We start from the raw sequence: 25,171 nt of genomic DNA, 5'->3' as shown, positions 1-25,171 counted from the left end.
AATCTGTATGGACATAATTGCTTGAACAATAGGGAGTAACCAACAACAGATCATACTGTGTCTAAACACAAAATGATGAAGGTGTGTTCCTTAGAAATATTCCTATGCTTCCTTCGCACAGATTGGAGAATATGAGCCAGGTAGACGAATATCCCATAAGCACAAGAGAATTGTCGACATGCCAACAGTTTAGTTAGAATTAATAGTTTTCCACTGGCAAAATCTTCTAATCTTCTTATTGTCCAACAATAAATAAAAGATTATAAGCTTATGTACAGCCTGCTCCATATTGTTATATATTTTTAAAACTTTTTGATGCCATAGACCCCCAAATATGATGGCCCCCTTGTGAGGAAGCTAAAATATCAAGGAAACTGTATATGTTGATGTATAAAGACCCATTTATGGTGGAAAGCAAAACATAATTCAGAGAATATGGTGTTAAATTTTAAATAATTTGTAAACGGCAAAATTATATAACTGTATTTTGTAATGTAATTTCCAAAATCTGGAAAAAAGATACTAACTTAAGTTAGTTAAAATTAAAGGGGACCTATTATGCCCCATTTTACAAGATGTAAAATAAGTCTCTGATATCCCAAGAGTGTGTATGTGAAGTTTTAGCTCAAAATACCCCACAGATAATTTTTTATAGCATGTTAAAATTGCCACTTTTTGTGGTTGAGCAAAAACGCACCATTTCAGTGTGTGCCCTTTAAATGCAAATGAGCAGCTGTGCTTGGCCAAAGAGGGCGGAGCTTCAAGAGCTGATTCTCCTGTGTCAGGAGTCTGTCAGGACACACTATAATGTCAGAAACTGCGAAAATATGCTGCATGGAGATAGAACAGGTATAGTTTAGTTTAACTACGGTTATAACTTATATTGTCTTCTTGTTTTTATCCACTAAATTAGTACAAGCCTGTTGTTCCGGACCCCGTGCGACTTTAGCATAAGTTTTATGAGGTTTATTGTACTTCACACAAAAGATGAAGCGTCCGTTTTTACTCTAGAAAATCACTGTAAGAGCTTAATAAAACACAGTGCAAGTGTGCATTAAAATATTATCCATAAACTCTTTCTCTTTCCCGTGCATTATCATCAACATACACAGCGAAGTACACAGAAACACTCGTCACAACTAACAGTAAACAAATATATAAAGACCTTATGCTTTTTCGGGTTGTGCTTAATTAACTGGTAAACTTAATATCCGTAAATCAACTCCAATGAACTGTAATAAAGTGCTCTCACCTTCATTACTGACGTATCCAGTATCACTCTGGAGACTGTATGCTGGATCAGGAGCAGTTTACTGATCTATCCTCGAGTAACAACTTTTTAGCACAACCTCTGTTTTGTATTGTCTCTTTGTATTGACATTGGTTCACAAAGCAGTCCGTTGTGAATTGATTCACGCAGTCATAAATGAATTTCGGTAGAGTCGAGGGAGCATTTTCTTCTAAAACAAAATTAATCCACCTCATCTTCAGCAGCTCAGATTTAGGGAGTAAATAGAGAGAGCAATGTGGAATAATCCATCCAGCTACAGAACACCTAAAACTCTTGGGAGACGTTCTCATCAGTGTAGCAATGGTGGACTGTGTAAACTTGCTGTGAACTCACTTAGGGCGTTTCTATGTTAAAACGGCAGTGTCTGTCAATATTCGTGGGAGGGGCCTGTGGCTAATGTGATGTCACACTGCCAGGGATCTGGAAACGGCTTGTTCTGAGACATTGCTTGTGATTTATGGGGATTAAAAAAAAAGGAGTGGTTGGATTTTTATCATTATAGGGTGGTTGTGCACACACACTGCCAACACACATTAATAGCCAGATGCTATTTATAATAGATGCTATTTACACTAAGTGATAATAGCAGCATTGTCTTAGTGATATGCTATTTACACTAGGTGAAAATAGCAACAGATTATATTTACACCATGTAAAAGTATCAGTTCTTTGCAATAAGAGTAAATAGTAATTAGATGCTATCTATACTTTATATTGGCAGATACTATTTGCACCTCAGAATTTCCAGAGTTTCCCCTAACCCTGCCCAATAAATACTTTTAATATTATTAAACACTCGTTCACAGTTTATTTCCACCTTTAGTACATTGTTTTCATTTTTATTGAAAATAAATGCAAGCTCGGCAAAAGGCGTATTCGAACCCACGTCGATCGCATTAAAAGCCATATCTGTGAAGCTTACTCTCTTCTGCTACGCCACTGAAGATGTTGAATTCTGTGTGTCTTTCTTTAAACTTGAGTTACCCAACCAGACATTGGAGGGTGGAGCTAGCGTAAATAGTGTTTGCCAACAAGGGGCGCTATTTGCACTATAAAAAAGACACTCCATAATAGTGTAAATAGACACTCCATAAAATTAATAGTATCTAAATCTATAATGTAAATGCATCTGTGGGATTTAAGTGGGGGGGTTTTTTATGTTTTAATTGAAATTTGATGGACACCAGTTTGAAAATCTCATATCTATAAAATACAAGTTTAACAGAAATGGAAATGATCAACAGTTGCAAGTACATTACACTACAGTATCCACCAATGAGCATTTTCCAGCATTAATAAAGATGCAGCTCCATAAATGACAAGGCATTTCCACTGTAAGCTACGTCGGATTATTCTCATGACAGCTCAAAGGACGCCCATAGAAACTCTGACGTGCACAACAACAGTCGCGACAAAAAAATACCCAGCTATACAAACTCCAACAAACAGCGATGCAGCTGGTCGTGTGTCCAGCGGGCTGTCATTATCAGTCCCCCATCACCATCTCACAATGAAATTACCATCACAAAACCCACCATATTTACACATTTTCATCTGAACTCATATTAACACATATTCATCACTGTCAACCAACCCTGTCCACCATCAGCAGAATATGATGATGGGCATTCTCCCTGTCTCTCCCTCCCAATGAACAATGCCACAGATGAAACGTAGAGATACGCACAAGCGCCGGGGCAGCTGTCCTAACCAGCCAGATCAAACAAAAGAACCAAGGCTAATAAATCAGCTTTTATGGGCTGGACACTGTCACACACCCGCTTCCTGTAGAGGTGGGCTCCCGCTGAACCTCAGTAGATGAGAGCGAGATGGCAATATCTCTGCCTGTAATGAAAGCAAAATGATTTTATCGACACCCTTAGGAGGAAATGAAGGCTGCGGGGGCGGCCGCGGTCTGTTATGTAAACAGACATGTATTGTGGAATGGCGTATGATTTTAGAGTATATCTGACTGGAGATGAAGATGCCAATTCACAGTAACATAGTCATTTTTTTTTGTGTGTGTGTATTTTGTTATTGTATTATTTATGATGTTTTCATGTATTCAGATCAATAGGTTGTTGTTTGATTACAAAAATGTAGAAATCCATTATGTCAATTTTTCTTTTTATTTCATGAGCAACATTAACCGATATCTAATGAAATAAAATGCAAACCTTACACTTTTTAAGCCATCTTCCCTAAGAAATAACTTCCCGTTTCAGTAGCATTGTGAGTGGCGGTGGAGCCTGTCTAATCACTGCAGTGAGTGGGGTAAAGTCAGTGGAGCTGAGGGCCCACGCCGCTGATTGAGGTTTGCTGGTGCGTTGGGTCGAGAGGTGATCCCGCATTTCCTCCCATTGGGTTCTGCTGAAGCGTTGAGGGGTTATCCTGGCTGCATTAACAGATGAGCCAGTGTCAAAGCAGATCGCTCAGGGGCTCAGCCTCATGCCCCCTGCCCCCTTAATCACCAAACTATGATGGACAAGCATATGTAAAGACATTCACTGTGCTGTGATGAGTTCTGACTCTTTACTCTTACGGTGTTTCTAAATCTCTAAAGGGCTAGTTCGCCTAAAAGTTAAATGTCATTATTTACTCACCGTCATGTCACTTCAAACCTGTATGCGGTAATTTTTTCACCATAAAAGTAGTCTAAATATTTTAAAATTTGTTTGTTTGTGCAGGTACAGTACTGCCAAATGTTTAGGGTTAGTGAAATATGAATATATATATATATGATTTTATTCAGCAAAAATCCATGTAATAGATCAGTTAAGACATTTATGAAATTTCGGTAACACTTTACAATAAGGAATCATTTGTTAACATGAGTTAATGCATTAGTTAACATGAACTAACTATGAACTATAACTATAATAACTATTCTTACAGCATATATTAATCTTTGTGTAAAGTAATGTGATCTAACATGTTCATGATCTAACATGTTCATGATCTAACATGTTCATGTTAGTTCACAGTGCATTAACTATGGAAGCTTGTTTCCGCCACTGAACAAAACATTAAAAAGGTAATTGTGACATTTTATCTCACAATTCTGACTTTATAACACGCAATTGCAAGAAGAAAAGTCAGAATTGTGAGATATAAACTTGCAATTGTGAGGAAAAAAGTCATAATTGTGAGATATAAACTTGCAATTGTGAGGAAAAAAGTCATAATTGTGAGATATAAACTTGCAATTGTGAGGAAAAAAGTCATAATTGTGAGATAAAAAGTCGTAATCTTGTAAATTGTTTTATTCTGTGGAGGAAACAAGCTTCCATAATTAACTAATGTTAACAGATACAACATTTGATTTTAAAAATGTATTATGCTATCAGAAAAAATGTGTGGTGCTTGTGACTGGGGCAGTACCCTAGGGTACAAAGGTAAAAAGGTACTAATATGTACTTTTACAGTACTAATATGTACCTTTAAGGTACTAATATGGGTAGCACTTTATTTTACAGTCCTGTTTCCCATGTACTTACAATGTACTTATGATAGAAATTGTAATAACTAGGTACTACCTACCCCTAAACCTAACCTTAACCCATGTGCTTACCTTATATTACTCAGTACTTTCTTAGGTAAGTAAACTGTAAGTACATGTAAGTGCACACACTGTAAAATCAAGTGCAACCCTAATATGCACCATTTAGGGGTAAATAAGGTACAAAGATACACTGTAAAAAAAATCCCGTTGTTTCTACGGAAAAATACCGGCAGCTGTGGTTACCAGAACAATACTGTAAAAATGACATCAAACCGTAAACATACTTACGGAGTTACATGTGAATTTTACATTTTAAATCTGTTAAATTTACGGTAAAATAACGTATTTCATTAACTGATATAATGTTAATTTACTAACCTAATGAAGTACTAATATCTGTTTTGTACCTTTATAATACACTGACAGTCACCAAACACAGTGGTGATGAGAGTCACATGATGAATCAAAGTTCATCACAAGCAGCTTTTCCACAAGCTGAGAAGCACAATACTAATATATAGAAGGAGCACACAGTGTCATTCACACACACACTAAACACCATCATGGTAACATGCATGAAATTTTAAAAATGCAATAAACATTAATTTAACAACATTAGATGTAACATAAAACCCTAATGTACATAACTGATTAGAAAAAAATGAGAAAAACTAAGAAGAAACAGAGTTATTTCAACGAAAATATATCAAATGTGAAGTGTCACGCAGGGAATTGTGGGAATGTCAATATACGGTTTTTCACTGTAAATTTTACAATGAATTGTTATTTTTCACTTCCAAAAACTGTGAATTTAACGGTATTTTACCGTAAAATTACATTAAATGTACCGTTAGATCTATTACAGTTATTCACCGTATATAGTACGGAAACTTTCTGTAAACCAATCAACAGTTTTTCACCGCAGCATTTTTACAGTCTTTTACTGTTAAAATCACGGTCATTTTTTACAGTGTACCTTTTTCGTAAAACGTAAAGCATCCTTGAGCCCTGAAAAGGCGTTATATAAATGAAACTTATTATTATTATTAAATGCTGAGATTAACATTAACTAATGTTAACAAATGAAACCTTATTGTAAAGTGTTACCTCTAATTCATTCATCAAATAATCTTGAAAAACTAAATGTATCGTACTTTCTACAAAAATATTTTGTTTTCAACATTGATCATAATAATAAGAAATGTTTCTTGAGCACCAAATCAGCATATTAGAATGATTTCTGAAGGATCATGTGACGCTGAAAAGACTGGAGTAACGACTGCTCAAAATTCAGCTTTGCCATTACAAGAATTGATTACATTTGAATATCATTAAAATAGCAAACCGTTATTTTAAATAGTAATAATATTTCACAATATCACTGTTTTTACTGTATTTTTGATCAAATAAATGCAGCCTCGATTACTGACCCCAGAACAAAGTTTTAATCATGTATATGTCTTTATAAACATAATTGTTTTTTTGAGTATTTATACATTTGTCTCTTTCTCTTTGTCACTTTCTCAGGTTATTTGCGACCAAATGCAGCGGGTGTCTGGAGAAGATCGCCCCCACAGAGTTTGTGATGCGGGCGCTTGAGTGCGTGTACCACCTCAACTGCTTCTGCTGCTGTGTGTGTGACCGGCAACTACGGAAAGGGGATGAGTTTGTACTGAAAGACGGACAGCTGCTCTGCAAGAGCGACTATGAGAGGGAGAAAGACCTGCTCGGGTCCGTCAGCCCTGATGACTCAGATTCAGGTATAAATAAAGACTATTCTATACACCATAGACCGTGATGTCAATGTATTCATGAACATATTATTAGGGGAGATATCATTCTCATCTGAAGCCTTTCTTTCTTCTGCAAAATACAGAAGATGATATTCTGAAGAGTGTTTCAACTGTTTTTGTTCATACAACGAAAGCCAATGGGGTTCAAGTCAACACTTGGCATTAAAAACTGAACGGAAAAATATGTACAAAAAGTGTTAGATACAGTATGGCCCCTTTAAACAACAATCAGTGGAGGAAGAGCAGTTCTGACAGACAGAGAGAAGCCACACTGTGCTGTCTGATGTTGGCAAGTTAAGAAAAAGATGAATCTTTGAGTGACAAGAAGGATTTCAGACCCTTCTCACCAGAATCCCCTCACTCCTTATCGGATGCCCTTTCCCTCACTTCACCATAATGATGCATCTCACCAAGCCTCACTTTTAACATCCCCATGTGGATTTAATTTAAAAGCGCACAAGCACGCAGCAGACTCTCTCAAACGCAGAGAAATTTGTCAGATGCTTGAGCAAGACTGCGTGAACTTTCTAGGACGTTTGTGTCTTTTCTATTCTTCATTCATAATGTTTGAATGTTTTTTTGTTGCTGTTGTTGTTTTGTATGTTTGTTTGGGGTTTAAGTTGACCTGAACAGAAGAAGTGAATTCATTTGGTTTTCAGCACACCACACTACTGGCAGAAAAAGAGATCAGAAACAGATGCGAGAGAGGACTGAATCGGCCCATCATGTTTGTATCTCCCGCTGATTACTTAAAAAGGCCAAACCATTTGCAGGCCTAATCGCCAGAGATGTTCACTGCTGATGCCACAAAAGCCACTAGTGCCAAATTGCAGAAGCCCTTAATCTCGAAAAACAGTCACGCTGGGAACGTGCCCATTTGGGTTTTTAACTTTTGAACTGGGCCACGTTATGGAGTTTGGCACCTTTTTTTTAATTACTATTATTATTCTATTAAACACAAGCTGATGTGGCTTATTGGATGAAACCTCCACCCACTGAACAATAAAGCCAATCCCCCGTTTGACTATAATAATTACAGTAGGAAAGCCAGGAGCCATTTTGTGAATATGGCACATTAGCTGGACCTACTGAGAGAGATTACCACGACACAGGGCAGGCTTGATTAACCCGCCTGAGGATCACCTTAGACTAATTGAGACACTTTGATTAGTTCATATGAACAGGCGGTGTACATTTTGTGATATGAGGCGAGATATTGAATTGAACTTTATGGATGGCTGAGCTTAAATTATGCTCACATAGACATTTGATTTGACTTTTTTTTTTTTTTTTTTGCCCCATGTTCCTTCTGTGAGCATGTTCACTGTTTGAATTTGCGGTTTTGCTATCTGTTTCACTTCCCCTGAATATTAGACCTCATTTCCCATATGTACTCCACTTTCATACCTTCCCCAAAACGTTGTATCCGCTGTGTGTTGGATTCTTATCAAAGATTTATATAGTGTAAAACAGCCAAAGCCGTGCGCTATTAATTTTAAATGACACAACGTCCAGTCCAATGACAAATTCACATACTTCACAGTCAGAGTTGCAGTCTTGCAGTAGATGTGGCCCACTCGTGCACTAATAAATTGATAACAAAAGTATTAAAACCACATGTGTCTCCTTTCATTATGGATGCACTGTGACTGAATCTCCTAAAATTGAAAAGAACAAAAACATCTATTTATCAGTAGGTTGTCAAAAAGTTGCAGAGTTTTAAAAGTAAATACTGATTGTTGTGAATGATGGATTTCTTTCCAGAGAAAAGCGAAGATGAGGAGCTGGATATCAAGCCGGAAAAGGGCTCAGGAGGCACTGGGAAGGGAGATGATGGGAAAGACCCGAGAAGACCCAAACGACCACGTACCATCCTCACCACGCAGCAGAGACGCGCCTTCAAGGCATCGTTTGAGGTGTCTTCCAAACCCTGCCGGAAGGTGAGTTCCTCTAGATATCACTTTCCTTTCTCGTTCTATGGAAATCAATTCCAACTTTATAAGATAAAGTTTAAAATAAGAAACGGTCCCATTGTGAGATATATAGTTGCGGTTGTGATAGTCACAATTAAGTGAAATAAAGTTTCAATAATATATGAAGTTGCAATTGTGAGATAAGAAGTTGTGATTAAAATGTTTTCGTGACACATTAGTTTAGGGTCCAATTCTCACTATTAATAACTAGTTGCTTATTAGCTTGCATATTACTAGGATATTGGCTGCAACTAGTACTTATAAAGCACATATTAATACCTTAATCTGCATGACCATATTAATCCGACCCAATACCTAAACTTAACAACTACCTTACTAACTATTAATAAGCAGTAATTGTTGAAATAGTGAGAATTGGACCCTTAACTAAAGTGTGATAAATTTTTTAGTCGCAGTTGTTATACATTGTCACTCTGTAACACATTTTGAGATATAGTCACAATTACAAGAAATGAAGTTGTAATTGTGAGAAATAGTAAAATTTCCAGTAGTCCCTCACTACAGAACACACGAGATCCAGGGGGTGGAGTCAGGTAGGTTAAGGGATATGTAAATTGGGAGGAGTTGGATCCAGATCCAGGGGGTCTAGATGGGTAGATTTAGATCCACGGGGTAGGTTAGGGTAGGTTTCGGGATATGTAAAGTGAGAGAAGTTGGATCTAGATCCGCCCCCGCCCCCTGAATCTCGTGTTCTGCAGTGAGGACCATCTCAAAATTTCAAGAAATAAAATCACAGTTGTGGGATATGAAGTCGAAATTATGAGATATCAAGTCACAATTACGTGAAATAAAATTGTAATTGTGAGATTTGAAGTCACACTTAGGAGAAAAAGTAACAATTGCAATTGTGATATATAAAGTCGCATAGTAATTGCAACAGTCACATTGTGAGGAATAGCGTGAAATAAAGTTTTAATTAATGTGGCAATTGTGAGACATGAAGTTGAATTGAGATTTGAAGTCGCAATTGTAATATATAGTAACGTAACAATGAAGTTGCAATTGTAAGATGTCAAGTCACATTGCGATAAATAGTTAAATTAACAAAAAAAGTAGCAATTGTAAAATATCAAGATGCAATTGTGAGATATGAATTTGCAATCAAGTTCACAAACATAAAAAGTCGCAATTGCAAGATATGCAGTGAGATATAAAGTCACATTGATTGAGATAGTCACAATTTAAAAAATAAAAAAAAAACTAGATGGGATTCCAAACATAGTCCAAAGACTCTTCATTAAAGACATAAATGATTTTTGTTGTGTAATCCAGGTAAGAGAGACGCTGGCTGCAGAGACGGGCCTGAGCGTGCGCGTGGTTCAAGTGTGGTTCCAGAACCAAAGAGCTAAGGTGAGTCTAGACCCTGTACACTACCTTATTAATCATCCAGTATTACCCACACAAACCTGATAATGTACATCCAAGGAACAGATAACACAACAATTTGCAAGTAATCCTCCAACAACGCACTAAACTCCTTGCAACCGCTGCCAAAAGGGAAAGAGCGAGTGAGGCTAGAGACAGCAAATCTCAGTCGCTATCTGCCTGAAGCTTAACCTCTCGACGCATTCCACAAAAAACTCCCCAAGAGTTCGAGAGAGATGTATTCACATCCATCCTGCTCTTACGTTAGCGTCTGAAACCCACCTCAGAGCACTGATTTTATCTTCAAAAGGCTTTGGATAATATAATGCAGCCAGATCAAGCTTGGCGTAGTTCAAGCAGAGGTGAACAACAAGGAGCATCTCTCTTTAGATAGCCCAGAGTTGGTCTGGGGAGTCACAAAGTTTTCTGATTGTGCTTTTATCATTATTTTTTCAGATGAAGAAGTTGGCGCGGAGACAGCAGCAGCAACAGGAGCAGCAGAACTCCCAAAGGCTGGGCCAAGGTAAAATGTCCTAATATAAACCTGAAGGCAACCAGATCAGTCCGAAGTAAGATTTCGCTGGAAATCAACAAATATAAATGGCATTTATCTCCAATCTCCAGAAGTTTTGTTGCGCTTTTGTAATCGTGTGGAATTAAACGCATATGAAAATACTACAGTCAGATTAGCCAAAACATTTATTAAAAGAACACATTTGTAGAACTTGCAAACTTTTACTTTACTTAAATCATAAAAAAGTTTTCTACTGATTTCAGTGGGCGCAGATTCCGTGCAGGCTTCTTATAGGAAGTTTTACTCCATCTAGCTGTTAAAGTTCAATGTTAGAAAGAATATCTAAGGGTAGAAAGTGAGGTATCCCAACTGACCTCCTTCCACATTATCCCTTACAGTGTAGGTCGCGTCCACCCTCCCGAAAACAGGGCGAGCGAAAGACACTGACCCCTGGTTGCTGTAGATTAGGTCGAAAAACGAGAGCAGCCCTTGTGTGAGGGAGGAGTGTGGAGGTGGATGAATTCATTTACAACCTAAACGCATTGAAGTTGCCTCCACTTTCCCGTTCCCTCCTCTGCTGGAAGTGACCCAGCATCCCAGTTTCAGTAAAGTGGCTGTCTCATGTTGCCATGCAGCTGGGCACAAAGGATGAGCTGTGATCTTCACACTCATGTAGTTCACGGCCTTATGTTTTTAAGACAAACTGCTGCTGGTCAAGCTTGATGACCATTTTTTAGCAATGCAACAAGGCTAATTTTCCATTTTCGAGTGTTAAAGATCTAATCCATCAAGAAGTGTCTTTTCGACAGTTAATATGTTGTTGAGACGATCCAACTGAGCTTCTGTAACAGATGAGTTTGGATGAGACTGTCTGGAAAATAGAAATGTGAAGAATATTATTCCAAGCACTACGGAGGAGGACAAATGTTTCCTCTACAGCTCAAGAGTCTTAATTCCTGTACAAATATTTGTTGTAAGGCAGTGGAGTCCATTCCTCCATCAGTCATATTTATTTCTTCACTCTCTGCGTTTCTCTTTAGAGACTGTGGAAATCATTGTAATGCAGTTTTATTCTAGAGATAAAGTAAAGAGAGCACATTTCCCTCTTCTATTGATTGCATGTGGCTAATAATATTGCTTGAGACCTGTTAGCATGTTTTATTCACATTTTACATCCTTAAAGAGACACATGTTTTGTTCTTTGAGATAAGAGCTAGTCTTCCTGTCTTTATTTTGTGGCAAACTGAGGGTTTATATTGACATTTTATTGCTGAACAGACCCTCTTGTGCCCGCTCTCCTGCAAAGCCATAATCCAGACGATCATTGAATCATCTTCAGTGATAAACCACGAGCAATAATACTTTTATTTTATAGACCTATGTTGGACTATTCTCACGATGCATTCATTTATGGAGCTTTGACTCTGCTGTGTAGAGCAAAAAGATCAGCGCCGAACATCAGAAGTGTAAAGTCATCACATTGACACTAGTTTCACTGTGTTTGCTTCAGCACTTCTTTGGCCTTTAGCTGTGTCCCATTTAACGGGATAATTCAAGTCAGATAGTAATCCATCTTTGGTCATGAACCCTACCCTCATGAACCAATAGAAATGTTTTCTCAGAGAAATGAAAGAAAATGATAGGGTGATGGGGACGCTCGAGAGAGACAGCTAGGTGTAGATGAACCATTCTGGTGGTCTGAGATACTGAGAAGTCTTGTGAAGTCAGACTCCCCTTTGGGAAATACCAAGGCGAGTCCATGATGTCATGAATCATGGAATTGGGCTGGAATATGTCATCCGAAGGAGCCCCACGGTTAATACATCGTTATATTTGTTATCGTAAATCCTATCTGTCTTGGTTATAAGTGTCAGCTTTCCAATAGCTTCGGCTATGGGGCTAGTGATTGGTGTGAACACTTTCTAGAAAAGACTTTGCTGCGTCATGTTGTGGTTCATGGGCATTTAACAGATGTCCTGACATCTTACAACTTTAGGTATGTGGGTCACAGACAAAAAGAAAAGAAAAAAGTCTTACATTTAAAACAAAAAAAGCTTATAGACTTACTTTTGGATGGTCATGAAAATGTGTATACCATTTAAAAAATAAAATAAAAATGTTTGTAAGGGGAAAATTATATGTTACAAAAATCATGGATTATTAATTTATACAAGTTTACATTTTTTGGGAAAATTGCACACATGACATTTTACATTCTGAACTGCCCTTGTTTTGTCATAAAAGGGTCAAATTATCTTTACATTTTAAGAAACTTATTGACCTTATTGATAGCCATGCGGATCTGCAGGGCTCCTCTCTTTGGCATCATTTCCTGTTTTATGTTTTTCCTCCTGCATGTTGGTTGGACCATGTTTGATTTGGTGGGCTTTTTTTTAAAGCAGTTTTTAATTTAAAAAAAAAAATGAATTTATAGATAGGACCAACAAAATAAGCATGCTATCTTTTTTTTTTTTTACTCTTTTTCTTGAAAAATCCTGGATTATGGGTAAGCAAAGTGTCAGTGTGGTGAAACTCAACATCAGATGTCTTTGCATCAGAGCAGAAGATGTAATGGAAACTTGTGGAAGCCTGTAGAAATGAATTGCAGACATCTTTCTTGTGAGAGCTCACCACTCAAAAGCAGAGGGCTGAGATGGTGGGCTCCAGACTGGAAGCCACAAGAGTCATTCCTAGCCCTCAGCATTGTGTGTGACTCATAGAGTACTGCCCTATAGGGCTGGTGTCACAGCGTCTTCTCCCAGTACAGAACGAGAGTGTTTCTTGTTTGTTGGTTTTCTTGAAATTCAACTTGATTTTGAGGCCAGATACCAGACCCAGCCTTGATTTTTGAAGAAACCCAATCCACAGAAAGAACAATTCTTACTAAATGAAGCATTAATGTTTTGCATTATGTACAGTTGTTAAACTAACTACGGTCTCCAGTTTGCAGAGATGATGTCAGTCATCTCTACCGTGAGAATGTTGCAAGGGCTGATCAACATCTTTTTTTTTTTTTCCCCTCCAGAGGTGATGTCCAATCGGATGGAGGGAATGATGAACTCCTACACACCACTGGCTCCAGCCCAGCAACAGATGGTTGCCATGGAGAACGGTTACAGCACCGATCCCTTCCAACAGGGCCTCACCCCTCCTCAAATGCCCGGTGACCACATGAACCCATATGGTGAGCATCAACCCATGAGTTCTGTCATGTTTGCTCCCTGAAGCTGGGGCATGTGTTTGGACCACAAGGTTCACAGAATGCGACCACACCACCCTTCTTTCCTCATGAGATTACGCAAGCACCCCATTCTATTTTGAAGTATTCCTTCCAAATGAATTCAGCGTGTTTTAAAACCATACTCGCCCAATCCACTATTCCCAGAGCTACCCATTTGGTTTATTCGCTCCGGGTCTCATAGGGATTAATGGTGTAGTCTGTTATGCTGTGTGACACCGTCTATTGGATGTTTGGTAAAGAGCCGAACGATGATCTGTGGTGTGGCATGTAAAAACAACAATGGTTAACCATGATGACTGATGCTCAAAGTACCATGGGAAAGCATGGGTCTGCTAGCAAAACAACGCAATGAGCGAAACCATTGAGAGCTAACTAGCCGCATGCGCATTTGTCAAAAAACAAATAGCATCCATTATTAATTCATAAATGTCATTGTTTTTGTAGAATTGCATGCTATGACATTTTACAACCTAAACTAACCTTTCCTAAAAACATTAAATAATCTAAAATTTTAATAAACTTATGTACCTTGATATGAGCTTTTGAGGGACTGCAAGGGTCTTCTCTAAGTTATCTCTTCCTGTTTTACTTTTTACAGTATTTTTTTGCATTTTGGTTGCACCATTTTAAAGGCCCACTGAAACTCTCAGCATTATTCAATGTGTTGACGTAATTTCCACTGAAACAGGAAGACAAGGCAGGACATGTCAAGCAGCTAAAAAAAAAGCTAATAGTGTTTTGTTTATATCAAAGCTCGGCCAGAGCCATTGAGCTTGGTAAAGCCTCATTTTCCTCCTAATCTCTAACCGTTTCTCCTCCTAATCTCCTTCGTATCACTTTAAAATATAGCATTCTGTGTAGAATTCAATACATTTCCTAACGTGAAACCAGACATATTTACGCTGTCTGAATCATTCCCTATCCACTGTATAGTGCACTATGTGCAGTTCGTTATGTAGAAAATAGTAAATGTGTGAACACATGACTGATTTTAGCCATAGCTTCAGTGTCTAATTGTAATGTGGGGAAGACGCTTTAATTCTAGAGAGCATTTGATTGGACAGAAAATCTGATGAGAAGCTGAAGTGCAGAGTGATATCATCAAAATCATTGATCCGTATTGGCAGAAGTGAGAGACTGTAAGTTTTGAATATATCTTCTGAATGCAAATTTTGTCATTGTTTTGGAGCACACTAGCTTATCAGTAAGGCTAACATATTCATACTAAAAGCCAAAAAACTTAAATTTTGATTAAGTCTGATTAAGTTTTCTTTTCAGTCATTTCATTTTTCATTCAGTTTAATGAGGCGTTGTTTTTTACTTCATTATGTTTTCAGGACAGTTATATCAATGTACCATGGGAAAGCATCCATGCGTCTGCTAGCAAAACAACACAATGAGCAAAACCATTGAGAGCTAGTCACATGCGCATTCGTCAAAATTGGGTATAACGTTTGGGTAAGAAGCGAACATTCGTAAGAAGCGATAATTCCTCAGAGTGAGGCAGTTTCTGCACAACTACAATTGTTCTCAGTATTATTGACATTAACTTCAAGCATTAACCACATAAATCTGGAGACATCGGTCACAGCCAGCCTAAAAACAGGTCCCAAGTGTCTTGTCATTCATTCTCCTGAATGGCAAGACCCAAATCCCCGGTCTCATCAGACTCCAGCTTGGGTTTTATGGAAGAACAGCAGGGACAGACAACATTGCCAGCTCATTAAAAAACCATAGCCCATCAACCTGTCACTGTCTTGTGGAATGGTGTCATTAAGTACTGCAAAGCGTATTACAGCTAACTGTGCCCACAAGGAAAATGATAGAGCGGGAAGATTAGCTCAGAAGTAAACATTTGCTATTAGTTCGGTTGTTAGTGAGAAACCATTCAGTTTAACAATATCCGATTGTCTGGAATGTGGGATCCCACAAATACATAATTGAACAGTCATAAATTTAATGTTGTTTATTTGAAAAGTGACTTTTAATATAAGGGTCAATGATCATTAACTTTCCAACTAATTTCAAATTTGCCTTGAAAAATATAGGCTATATATATATATATATATATCATTGTTTTTGGAAAGTCGAAATTAGAAACACTAAAATATCTGTAATTTTACGAAACATATTGACATGCTCATGAGGATCTGCAGTGTTGGTTGCACCACATATACCATAAATATTTCATAATAATAATAATAATAATAAAAATTCAATTTAATATGGAAATTAAAAACATGCTCATCATAGAAGAGGTGTATTCAGGTTATTGTATGTACGCTTTTTCCTATTGTTGACCTGTTTTCTCTTTTCTCTTCCCACAGGAAATGACTCGATATTCCACGACATTGACAGCGACACTTCATTGACCAGCCTTAGTGACTGCTTCTTGGCCTCGTCCGAGGCAGGCTCAATGCAAGCGAGAGTGGGGAACCCCATCGACCGACTCTATTCCATGCAGAGCTCCTACTTTGCTTCATGAAAACCTAAACTGCCAAGGAAATGCAAGAGTGGGTCACTCGCTGCAGCTTACTAGTCAGACGCCGCCTATCAAGGAAATACAACGGAATCGTCAACAAAGCTTAAAGACGAGACATCTCAGATAGACATACAGGCAAAAACAGAAAAGACAAGTGAACTTGAAGACTTACGGTCCTTATTGCTCTGCAGTGAAGCGCCAGCTCCGGATGGCCCAGGTGCCTGAGGCTGAGATTTTTTTTCTAGTTACTTGTAGATTGTTTGTACATGACTTTCTCAGAAGTAGCATTTCACTTTATCCTCATTGACTTGTGGAAAAGAGTATTGATGTACAGTTTGACGTCACTGAAGCATCAAGCCTCGACTCATGATTTCCTGCCAGGAGAGGCAGAAGATCAAGACACAAAGCTCATAATGCATGAATCCATATCCTTGTGATTGTTACGTTAAAAAAAAATGGAGAAAAAAATCTTGTGTTGTTCAGATGTTGAAATGTGATGTTCGGACTCATAATTTCCTCTTTTTCATTATGTTCAGCATTGCATTTTTATCACTTTAATAGGTTAGCCCTCTGAAAGACAATGTAGGAAAGCTTTGAGGGGTGATATGTATAGTGTATCTGCATTTGTAAGTATGTTAGTGTGTGTGAGTGAGTGAGTGTGTGTATGTGTGTTCCGGTCTCTTCGGCCTGTGTGGTTGTGCGAGTGCGTGTGTGTGTCTGTGCGATGGTAAGGTACTGTCATTGAAAGCTCGAACCATGTGTATATATACTTTTCCCAAACAAATCAGTTGTGCATGTTAAAAATGGAGATCATTCTATTTATTTAACTAAAACATGCTTTTGAAGGTACTTAAGAAACTGAAAAGCTTTATTTAAAAAGGAGAAAATCATGTTTAAGTAGCTGAGGCATTAATTTCACACCATACTTGTATGTCTTTTAATTAGGAAATACAATGTATCTTTATTCCAGCAATGTACAAAAAAAAAATGTGCTATTTATTTGTTTCAGCCCTGACATTGCCGAAAAATGCATTTCCAAATGCAAAGATCGCTAATTTGCCAAAGTCTGTTGGTAGAATGAATAAAGTCCTTTTCTCCTTGATTTTATAGTGTCATCTTTATATACATAATGCATTTGTTTCTTTTCCTTCTATTTTTGTTATGCTTTCTTTTCTTTTCGTTTTAATATTTACATGATGATTTTGAACACATGGGATAAAAACTTAATAAACTAGAAACTAAAAATAGCTTAAAAGTTACGTTTGAAACACCCTTCAAATAAAAAATTTTAAAAACAATAATAATTTTAAAAAACAATATACAACTAAAATATTAATAACATACTCTGACTAAACAAAACAAAAAAAGGATAATGGTGTGTACATTTAATGCATATTCCATCTGTCACACATGCATCATTATAGCCTGAGTGGACGTTTTCTATGAAGTTAATGTCTTTTTACAACAATAGGTTTTGAATTACTGGAGATGGGAACAAAGCTTTGCGAGCATGAGTCACACGTGTTCTCTGGTGTCACACGATCACGCATCACATGCCACACACTGAGCTCATGCATGCGTGTTGGTACAGCAATTGGAGCTCTTGCTTTCCAAGTCACACAGGCCGTAAATTAATCCAGCGCAGTTTTAGATTCCTCAGCAGACAGAGGCCTGAAGGCCAGATCTGGTACTAGCATCGCAAGCCGGCTCTCTCTGATGATGAAGTGGTGGTATATCTTGTCTTATCTCGCTTTCATCTGCCATCACAGGTGTTAGTAGGTGTGGTTGTTCATCTAGTCTCTGTCAGAGCAGGTCTTATCAGTAGATCCACCACAGGAACTCTGCCAAGCCTGGATCTACAGTGACACAGCAGCTCCTCACATTCAAAGAAGTGGGAAGTGGGTGGCATTCTGTTCGACCCACTGACCTTTGCGTGGCTTCCTCTGGAAATGCATTTCTGTCATTCTTTCCAAAACTGATGACCCTCTTTTTACTCAGAATTTCAATAAGGACTGCCACTTACATGTGTGGCTGTAATGAGGAATCAATTATTTGAAAATTCAGTGGTGCCAGGACACAAAGGGCTTTTCATATTTGAATTTAACCCTGGATCATGCTTCACACCGCTCACAATTTACCCGAAGTTAACAATTAATACTGGGGATTCTTAAGATGATGTTTCACACGGTATAGTATATTCCTAAACCCTGTCACTGATTGGACAAACTTCGTATTATATATTTCCAACTGCTTTATCACTTTTTCTTGGATGGAATTTTTTAACTATAAAGGTAAGAATGAAACAGTCTCTTCACTGCAATTGACTCATTTTTAATACTATTTGACATTTTTCCTTCATTTTAGCTGAAACTACTGTTTATACAACATGCAGTTTTCATGTGACTCTTCAAAGCATGTTAATATGAGGAACGTAATTGGCTGTGTTCTCATAATCTTTAGTCAAAATAACTTCTCTTCCCTCCCCGCTCACATGAGATCACAGCAATTGAAGAGTTCATTATCAAAAAGAGATAACTCCGTTTTTATTCATTCTCACAAATCATGTTTTTTTATTGTGCATTCCAAGTAATATCAATCAAACTGCAGTTGAGTTGATTTGATTAAGTAATAAAACAGTTTTCATGTGACTCTTCAAAGCATGTTAATATGAGGAACGTAATTGGCTGTGCTCTCATAATCTTTAGTCAAAATAACTTCCCACTTCTCTGATGATAGGACAACCCTTTGCTCACATGAGATCACAGCAATGGCAAACAATTCAATAATCCAATCAATACCCAATGGACTAAACCAAGTCCCACAGTAAATTTTGTGTCACAATTGGGAAGAAACATTTTTTCCCCAGGGATTCATAACCCCTGGGAAAAAGCAGTGTTAACCCTGCTTCTAAATTACAAGGGTACAACTTTCTTCTATCTGGGGTTAAAGAACGATGACAACTCAGGGTAAAGCGTGGTGTGAAAAGCCCTAAGGCTTACAGTGCTGCTGGACATGCCGCCTCTGCCTGCATGCAATGGCCACCTGCAACTCAACCAGGCCAAAGCACTCACAATGCACAAGAGTAGTTCTGAGCTGGGGGTTGATGTAGGAAATGCGCACGGTGACTGACCATGATGAAAGTCACAGCGCAGCCCCTCGGCCAGATGATGTCCACCTCGGAAGCACCCCCTGGCTAAACCTTGCAGAGGTGCAAGGTGTCGTCAAAGTGCGCTTTCTCGATGCTCCCATCAAACAAGGTGGCCTGTTTGGGCGACGCTGTCGAGGACTGTGCCCAGTGCTTCTCTACAGTCCAGATGTAGGCTGTGGCTGTCAAGAGCAAGACCTGACATGCTTCCAGACTTTCGTGGGCTGCCCCTCAGTCTGCTCGTCGTCAAGGGCATCCATCCCCTGCAAAAACAACAGCAACAAAAAAGGTCCGGCACGGCCAGCTCAACCGTGATGTCGAGCCCCACAGGAAGATGACGCCACCCGTCTCAGCTACCGTTAAATTCTCCAAGCGTACGGCACAACCCCTGGGCAACCTGGAGAGGGAAGGAGCTGCTCTTCCCCCAGAAGAGGGCTGAGTAAGAATCTTTAATTAAAATTTCTGTTCCGCCACTGACCCCATGGCTAGCAGTATCAAAATTCATGTTAAAAGTGCAGTTTTCTCTATCTCGGAGTCCCAAGAGGGTGCGGACAGTAGTGTGCGATGCTATGCCTTGCCATCTCCCTTTCATCCCCGTCTCTTATCGCCAGTGAGCAGCCGTGTGCGGTTCGAGGACATTATGCCTCCTCATGCACTCCCTGCCCAACTGTGGAGCCAGGTAAGTGTTGCAACACACACTCAGACCCCACTTCTGGACATCATGACTTTCGAGTTGGGTCCCTGTGACCCACTTTGCTGCCCCACTGCGGTTACATCTGTGGTCCCTCTGATCTCACTTGTATGGTCGCTGTAGGCCTGGCTAGCGCTCCCCAGCCCATCTCGCTGACTCATTGGGACCATCAGACTGGGCTATGCGATTCAGTCCATCCGGCATCCCCCCAAGTTTAGGGGCATTTGGTTCATCTCTGTGCTGACCAAGGATGATCCTGTCTTAAAGGGATCATCCTTGGTCAGTTGTACCTACTTCAAGACCCAACAATAGTTGGGGAGGGAAGTGAATAAGGTAGAGGGAAAATTTTGCCCATCTAGCAGTTCAACCCTGACATAAATAAAGGCACTTCTCTAGGACCCACTGTAGCTAGTGCTTTAACATGGGTCAAACTAGCGAGACCTATACAACACTCACCCAAAGGGGAGTATATATCCCTACTTCAAGACAGTGGTTGGGGAGGGAGGTAAATGAAGTAGAGGGAAGTAACTGCCCTACATATTCCATTGAGGCACCCTGCATCAACCCTAAGGGGGTACCTCACAAGCAACCGTCTGCAGGGGAGCGTACAATTGAAGAGTTCATTATCAAAAAGAGATAACTCCGTTTTTATTCATTCTCACAAATCATGTTTTTTTATTGTGCATTCCAAGTAATATCAATCAAACTGCAGTTGAGTTGATTTGATTAAGTAATAATAACTCCAAAAAATACAGGTAACTTACAAAATTAAAGTTCATTGAAAGTATGTTTTTATATATATTAAAAGTTTGTTTACGCCAACAGTCATTTTGGCAAAAGCAGATAACTGCACATTTCATGTTTCAGAGTTAAACAAGGTATCAGAGCGGATCAAGAGAGATGTCAGACACAATCACCCTTCTCCCACAGCCACTGACCCATGCCACTCTCACTTTGGGGGGCATGTGAAGGGGGCAGGATGTCCTTAGAGGAGTATACTGAACCAAAGCATTGCTCTGGACTAGAAAAGATAGGGGAATGTAACTTTTGTGTGTGTGTGTGTGTGTGTGTGTGTGTGTGTGTGACACACTCTTTACATTAGTCCATACTCTGTGCCTATCACATAGACATTCCATATTAATCAGATTCTTTCCTTCTTTTTTTAGATTAAACACCATCATGAAAGTATTAGTGCTAGCATGAGGAGTCCTGAAAGGGAAAGAACTTCCCTTCAGACTCATCCCATGCTCTGCCTACAATCCATGTGTCTGATCCCGTCTTGCTGCTATGGCGGCCACGGGACCCAAACCGCGGGGTCCACTCAACACTCATCCCTTAAAAGAGAGTAAGGATGGAGCTTCTCACCGTGACCACATCACAAAGCATGCACTCAACTCCCCCAGAGCCGAACTAGCTCCGTTCAATGCTAGATTCTTATAATTCATTTGAAAATCAAAGGAGAATAGTCTGCTACCATGAATGCACCATTATGAGTGCTTTCAACTCTGCTGAGAGGTGTGCAAATGCTGACTACTATCCCTCGGGAGAGAATCAAGGAAGAACAAAGATTTTTACCTGTCTCTTTCAGTCAGTCTCACAAATGCATCGTAATGACCAGCTTCCTCAAGGAATCGAACAAGCTCCACCAGTAGCATTTTTCTTACACAAGCATACAAACAAGCATCTGCTGAAGACAAAAAGGTTGATGATGTGTGAAACTGTTCAGGCTGGTCTAGACTATTTTACATGTATTTTAGAGTAAACAAACATTATCAAAAATACAACTGGCTGTTTTAAAGTTGGAAATAGTATTGTGATGTACATCTGAGTGAAACAGATTACTTAAAAAAAAAAAAAAAATTGGGTTCAATCCATCGGTTCTTGATTGGATGGAGGCAGATCTGAATGCGAGCGTGCAGTCAATTGTTTAAGGGCGGGATTTATGCAAACTAAATGATTAGAAAAATCACAGGAAGACAAATTTCACAGGAAGACAGAGTTATTACATATTTTTTTTATTACAAATTACAAGGTCAAAAAAAAGAAATGAAACATATGCATGAAATAATTTTTCACAATATGATCAATAACATGCATTTAGAAAATAATAATGTGAATTTCGGTTTCATGCCAACTTTAAGGTGACTGAAAGGTGAGACATTCATTCCTCCCATATTTCCACGATTTCTCACATTCATTTTTCAAGAGTGATTCATCTCCCTCAGTAAAATGCTTCTGGTACATCAGTTCAGTGTAAAACATTCAAAGGGCACATTAACTCTTAAATGCATGAATGTTTCACCGATTATTATTAGGCTAGATATTCTGGTTTTTAGCAACCCAGATTTATATCTAACATGGATGAATCTCTACCTTTCTTGATAATATAAAATTCTCCTGATATTACAATTAATAATTACAAAAGAATAAAATAAAGCACATTTTGGTTACCTTTTGGAGCTTGGAAGGGGTTCAGTTTGAGCAGATGTTTTTTACCATCATCTCGGTCCTCGTCAGAGCTCATTTCCCAGTACATTCAGCATCTGGCTCAAACATATCTCAAACATATTCTCAAAACTATCATATTTAACATCTTCAAAATCAATATTTTGATCACTGACAGCTTCTTCACCAGATCCATCATCAAGTGACAGTGACACTAATATTTGATTGCCTTCAGTACTTGCTCTGCAGTAAATCGCTGAGCCATTTAAAGTTTTGCTCATGATATTTCCTATTCTTTTGTTTTCTGCCTGCGGTAACTATGAGTGAAACGTCACTTCACCATTGCGTACCAGACATTGCCACTTTGTGGAATAAAGGTGAATTGCACTCATTCAGTCATCAAAGATTCAATTATTGTTCTGCAGAAAAAAATATACTTACACTGTTACACACCTTGGGTCGTTAGTGACCCTATACAATTTTTACAAAAATGAATTGGAAAACAGCAATTCTTTCATATTTTTTTCATATATTGTTTATAATGAATTGATTGTGGAATACTAAGAAGGTTGATGTCTAACTTTAAAAATGAACGAGGAGGAGGGTAGTGAATGACATCCCTGGTCACTAAAGACCCGAGGTATGCGTTTAAAGGTTAATGATTCATTTGTGATTCATTCCTCATCTACCAATAATTTACTGGTTAAAAAAGAAAAGCAGAGCATCTGAGTGAAGGTGAACAGTAGGTGTGAGTGGTCTGAACGAGTGACACATCATGTTCAGGTGGGACTGTGTTTACAGTAAACCTGTAGGAGGAGGGATCATTTATTAATAATTAATCAAAACAGGTTTGGACTTTATTATTATAACAGAACTTTCCAAATCCAGTAGACTACAATGAAGTCATATAGTTTCCAAGCGGTGTGTCACTTTCTCTTTCGCTTTTTACTATTTTGCATGCATTGGTGCATGTGGTAGTGCCATATCATGTTCAATAGTTTATTATATTATATTATATTATATTATATTATATTATATTGTATTATATTATATTATAATATATTATATTATATTATATTATATTATATTATATTATATTATATTATATTATATTATATTATATTATAAATTGCTTAAATATACTAAAGGGTTAGTTCACCCAAAAATGAAAATTCTGTCATAAATTTCTTATGTTGTTTCAAACCTATAATACTGTTAAATGATGTTAATCTTCAAAACAAACAAATTATATTATATAAATGAAAATAATTAAATGAAATCTGAGAGATTTTTGTCCCTCTACTGAATGTTTATTTACTTAAAACTATGATGCTTCCAAATGTCCATAAAGAGAGTAAATTAAATATACATTGAGCACTCAAATATGGTAAAGGGAAGCTCAGCCGTACTTTCTTGACGCACAGGGACAAACCTCATTGGTTCTTGTAGAAGCCTGAAAAACCAAGGAAGTTTGTTCTTATGCATGTTTGAGCTTCAGTTTTCAAATTTGAGTGCTCTATGTACATTTTTGCTGATCAATGTTTATATGTGCATAAAGGCCTAAATTAAATTTGTTCATCATATAAAACAACCATGAGCTCTTCAGAAGACTTCTTTTTTGATCTCTTTATGAAATGTTTTGAAGCATCAGAATTTTGGGTGAGTAGACGTTCAACAGAGGGACAGAAATCTCTTTGATTTCATTAAAAAATATCTTAATATGTGTTCAGAAGTTTAATAAAAGTTGTATGGGTTTGGAATGACATGAGGGTGAGAAACTGATGACGAATTTCATTTTTTGGTGAACAAACCTTTTAAATTGTAGGATGGATGCTATAATGCAAAATGTGACGTCTTATCTGACCTCATATTTCTATATCTCATATTTCTATTTGCATATCACATCATGTTGTTTGAATCTAACAAAGACCTGCATTGTCACAGGTAAGGCTAGGGATCGTGGGCCACCCTCTAATCAGAAACACAAAACCTCTGTACCACTCAGCTCATATGTCAGAAATTAGAGTGTAGCTAATTGTGTCCAAACAGAGAGTGAACTGAGGTGAATACGGGTCTAACTGACTGACCAGAGAGTGATCCATACCACTCTTCAGAATACTTGAGATAGGACAAATGGGCTGGTGCAAGTAGACAAACATCTCCCCTGTAATATGAGCAAAGACACACACATTGACACAGACAGCAGCAGTTTAACTAGTCGACTTTTCACACATTCTCTTTTCAGCTGCCCTGGCTCCACATAGGAAATTAGCCCTGCAACAATATTTTCATTAGATTAACTCATTGCCTCATTTTCAACGTGTGAGACATTCATGCGCCTAAATCACCTACATCCCCCATCGCCATGGTCTCTTCAAAATCCTGACCATGAGAAGTTTGTTGATTCAGTTTATTAAATGAATGAGTGAATAAACTCTCTGCAGTAGCCTCTTAGGTGCACAGCTGGATAGCTGACATCTATGAATCTGTTCACTAGTGATTTCTTTGCAAATACAGAGAGGTAAACACGCTGTAAAATATTTTTTGTCAGGTACGAAATGTGCTTTATGACATGTGGTAAGTAATACATTTATTGGTTTTATTCAAGTCAACCTGGAGACAATATATTAGGCTACAGATAATTGGTCAGATTACATAGAAATAGATCATTAAGGTAAAAACTGCATTCAGTTTGTATCAGTTGAAAT

General features: G+C 38.2%; 1 protein-coding gene across 1 annotated transcript in view; it reads left to right on the top strand.

Moving 5' to 3' along the window:
• Positions 1-16,603, top strand: part of lmx1bb (LIM homeobox transcription factor 1, beta b) — a 76,534-nt gene extending 59,931 nt beyond the window's left edge. The window contains exons 4-9 of the mRNA XM_067393909.1: positions 6,321-6,553; positions 8,351-8,526; positions 9,853-9,930; positions 10,402-10,468; positions 13,485-13,643; positions 16,028-16,603. Coding sequence (XP_067250010.1) covers positions 6,321-6,553; positions 8,351-8,526; positions 9,853-9,930; positions 10,402-10,468; positions 13,485-13,643; positions 16,028-16,185 — 871 coding nt within the window. The 3' untranslated portion in view covers positions 16,186-16,603. The remainder of the gene's footprint in view (positions 1-6,320; positions 6,554-8,350; positions 8,527-9,852; positions 9,931-10,401; positions 10,469-13,484; positions 13,644-16,027) is intronic.
• Positions 16,604-25,171: the final 8,568 nt, after the last annotated feature.

This window comes from Chanodichthys erythropterus, chromosome 9 (genome assembly GCF_024489055.1).
Source record: "Chanodichthys erythropterus isolate Z2021 chromosome 9, ASM2448905v1, whole genome shotgun sequence".
Classification (NCBI taxonomy): domain Eukaryota; kingdom Metazoa; phylum Chordata; class Actinopteri; order Cypriniformes; family Xenocyprididae; genus Chanodichthys; species Chanodichthys erythropterus.
Note: the sequence above shows the minus strand (reverse complement) of the source record. Positions and strands in the feature narration are given on the sequence as shown.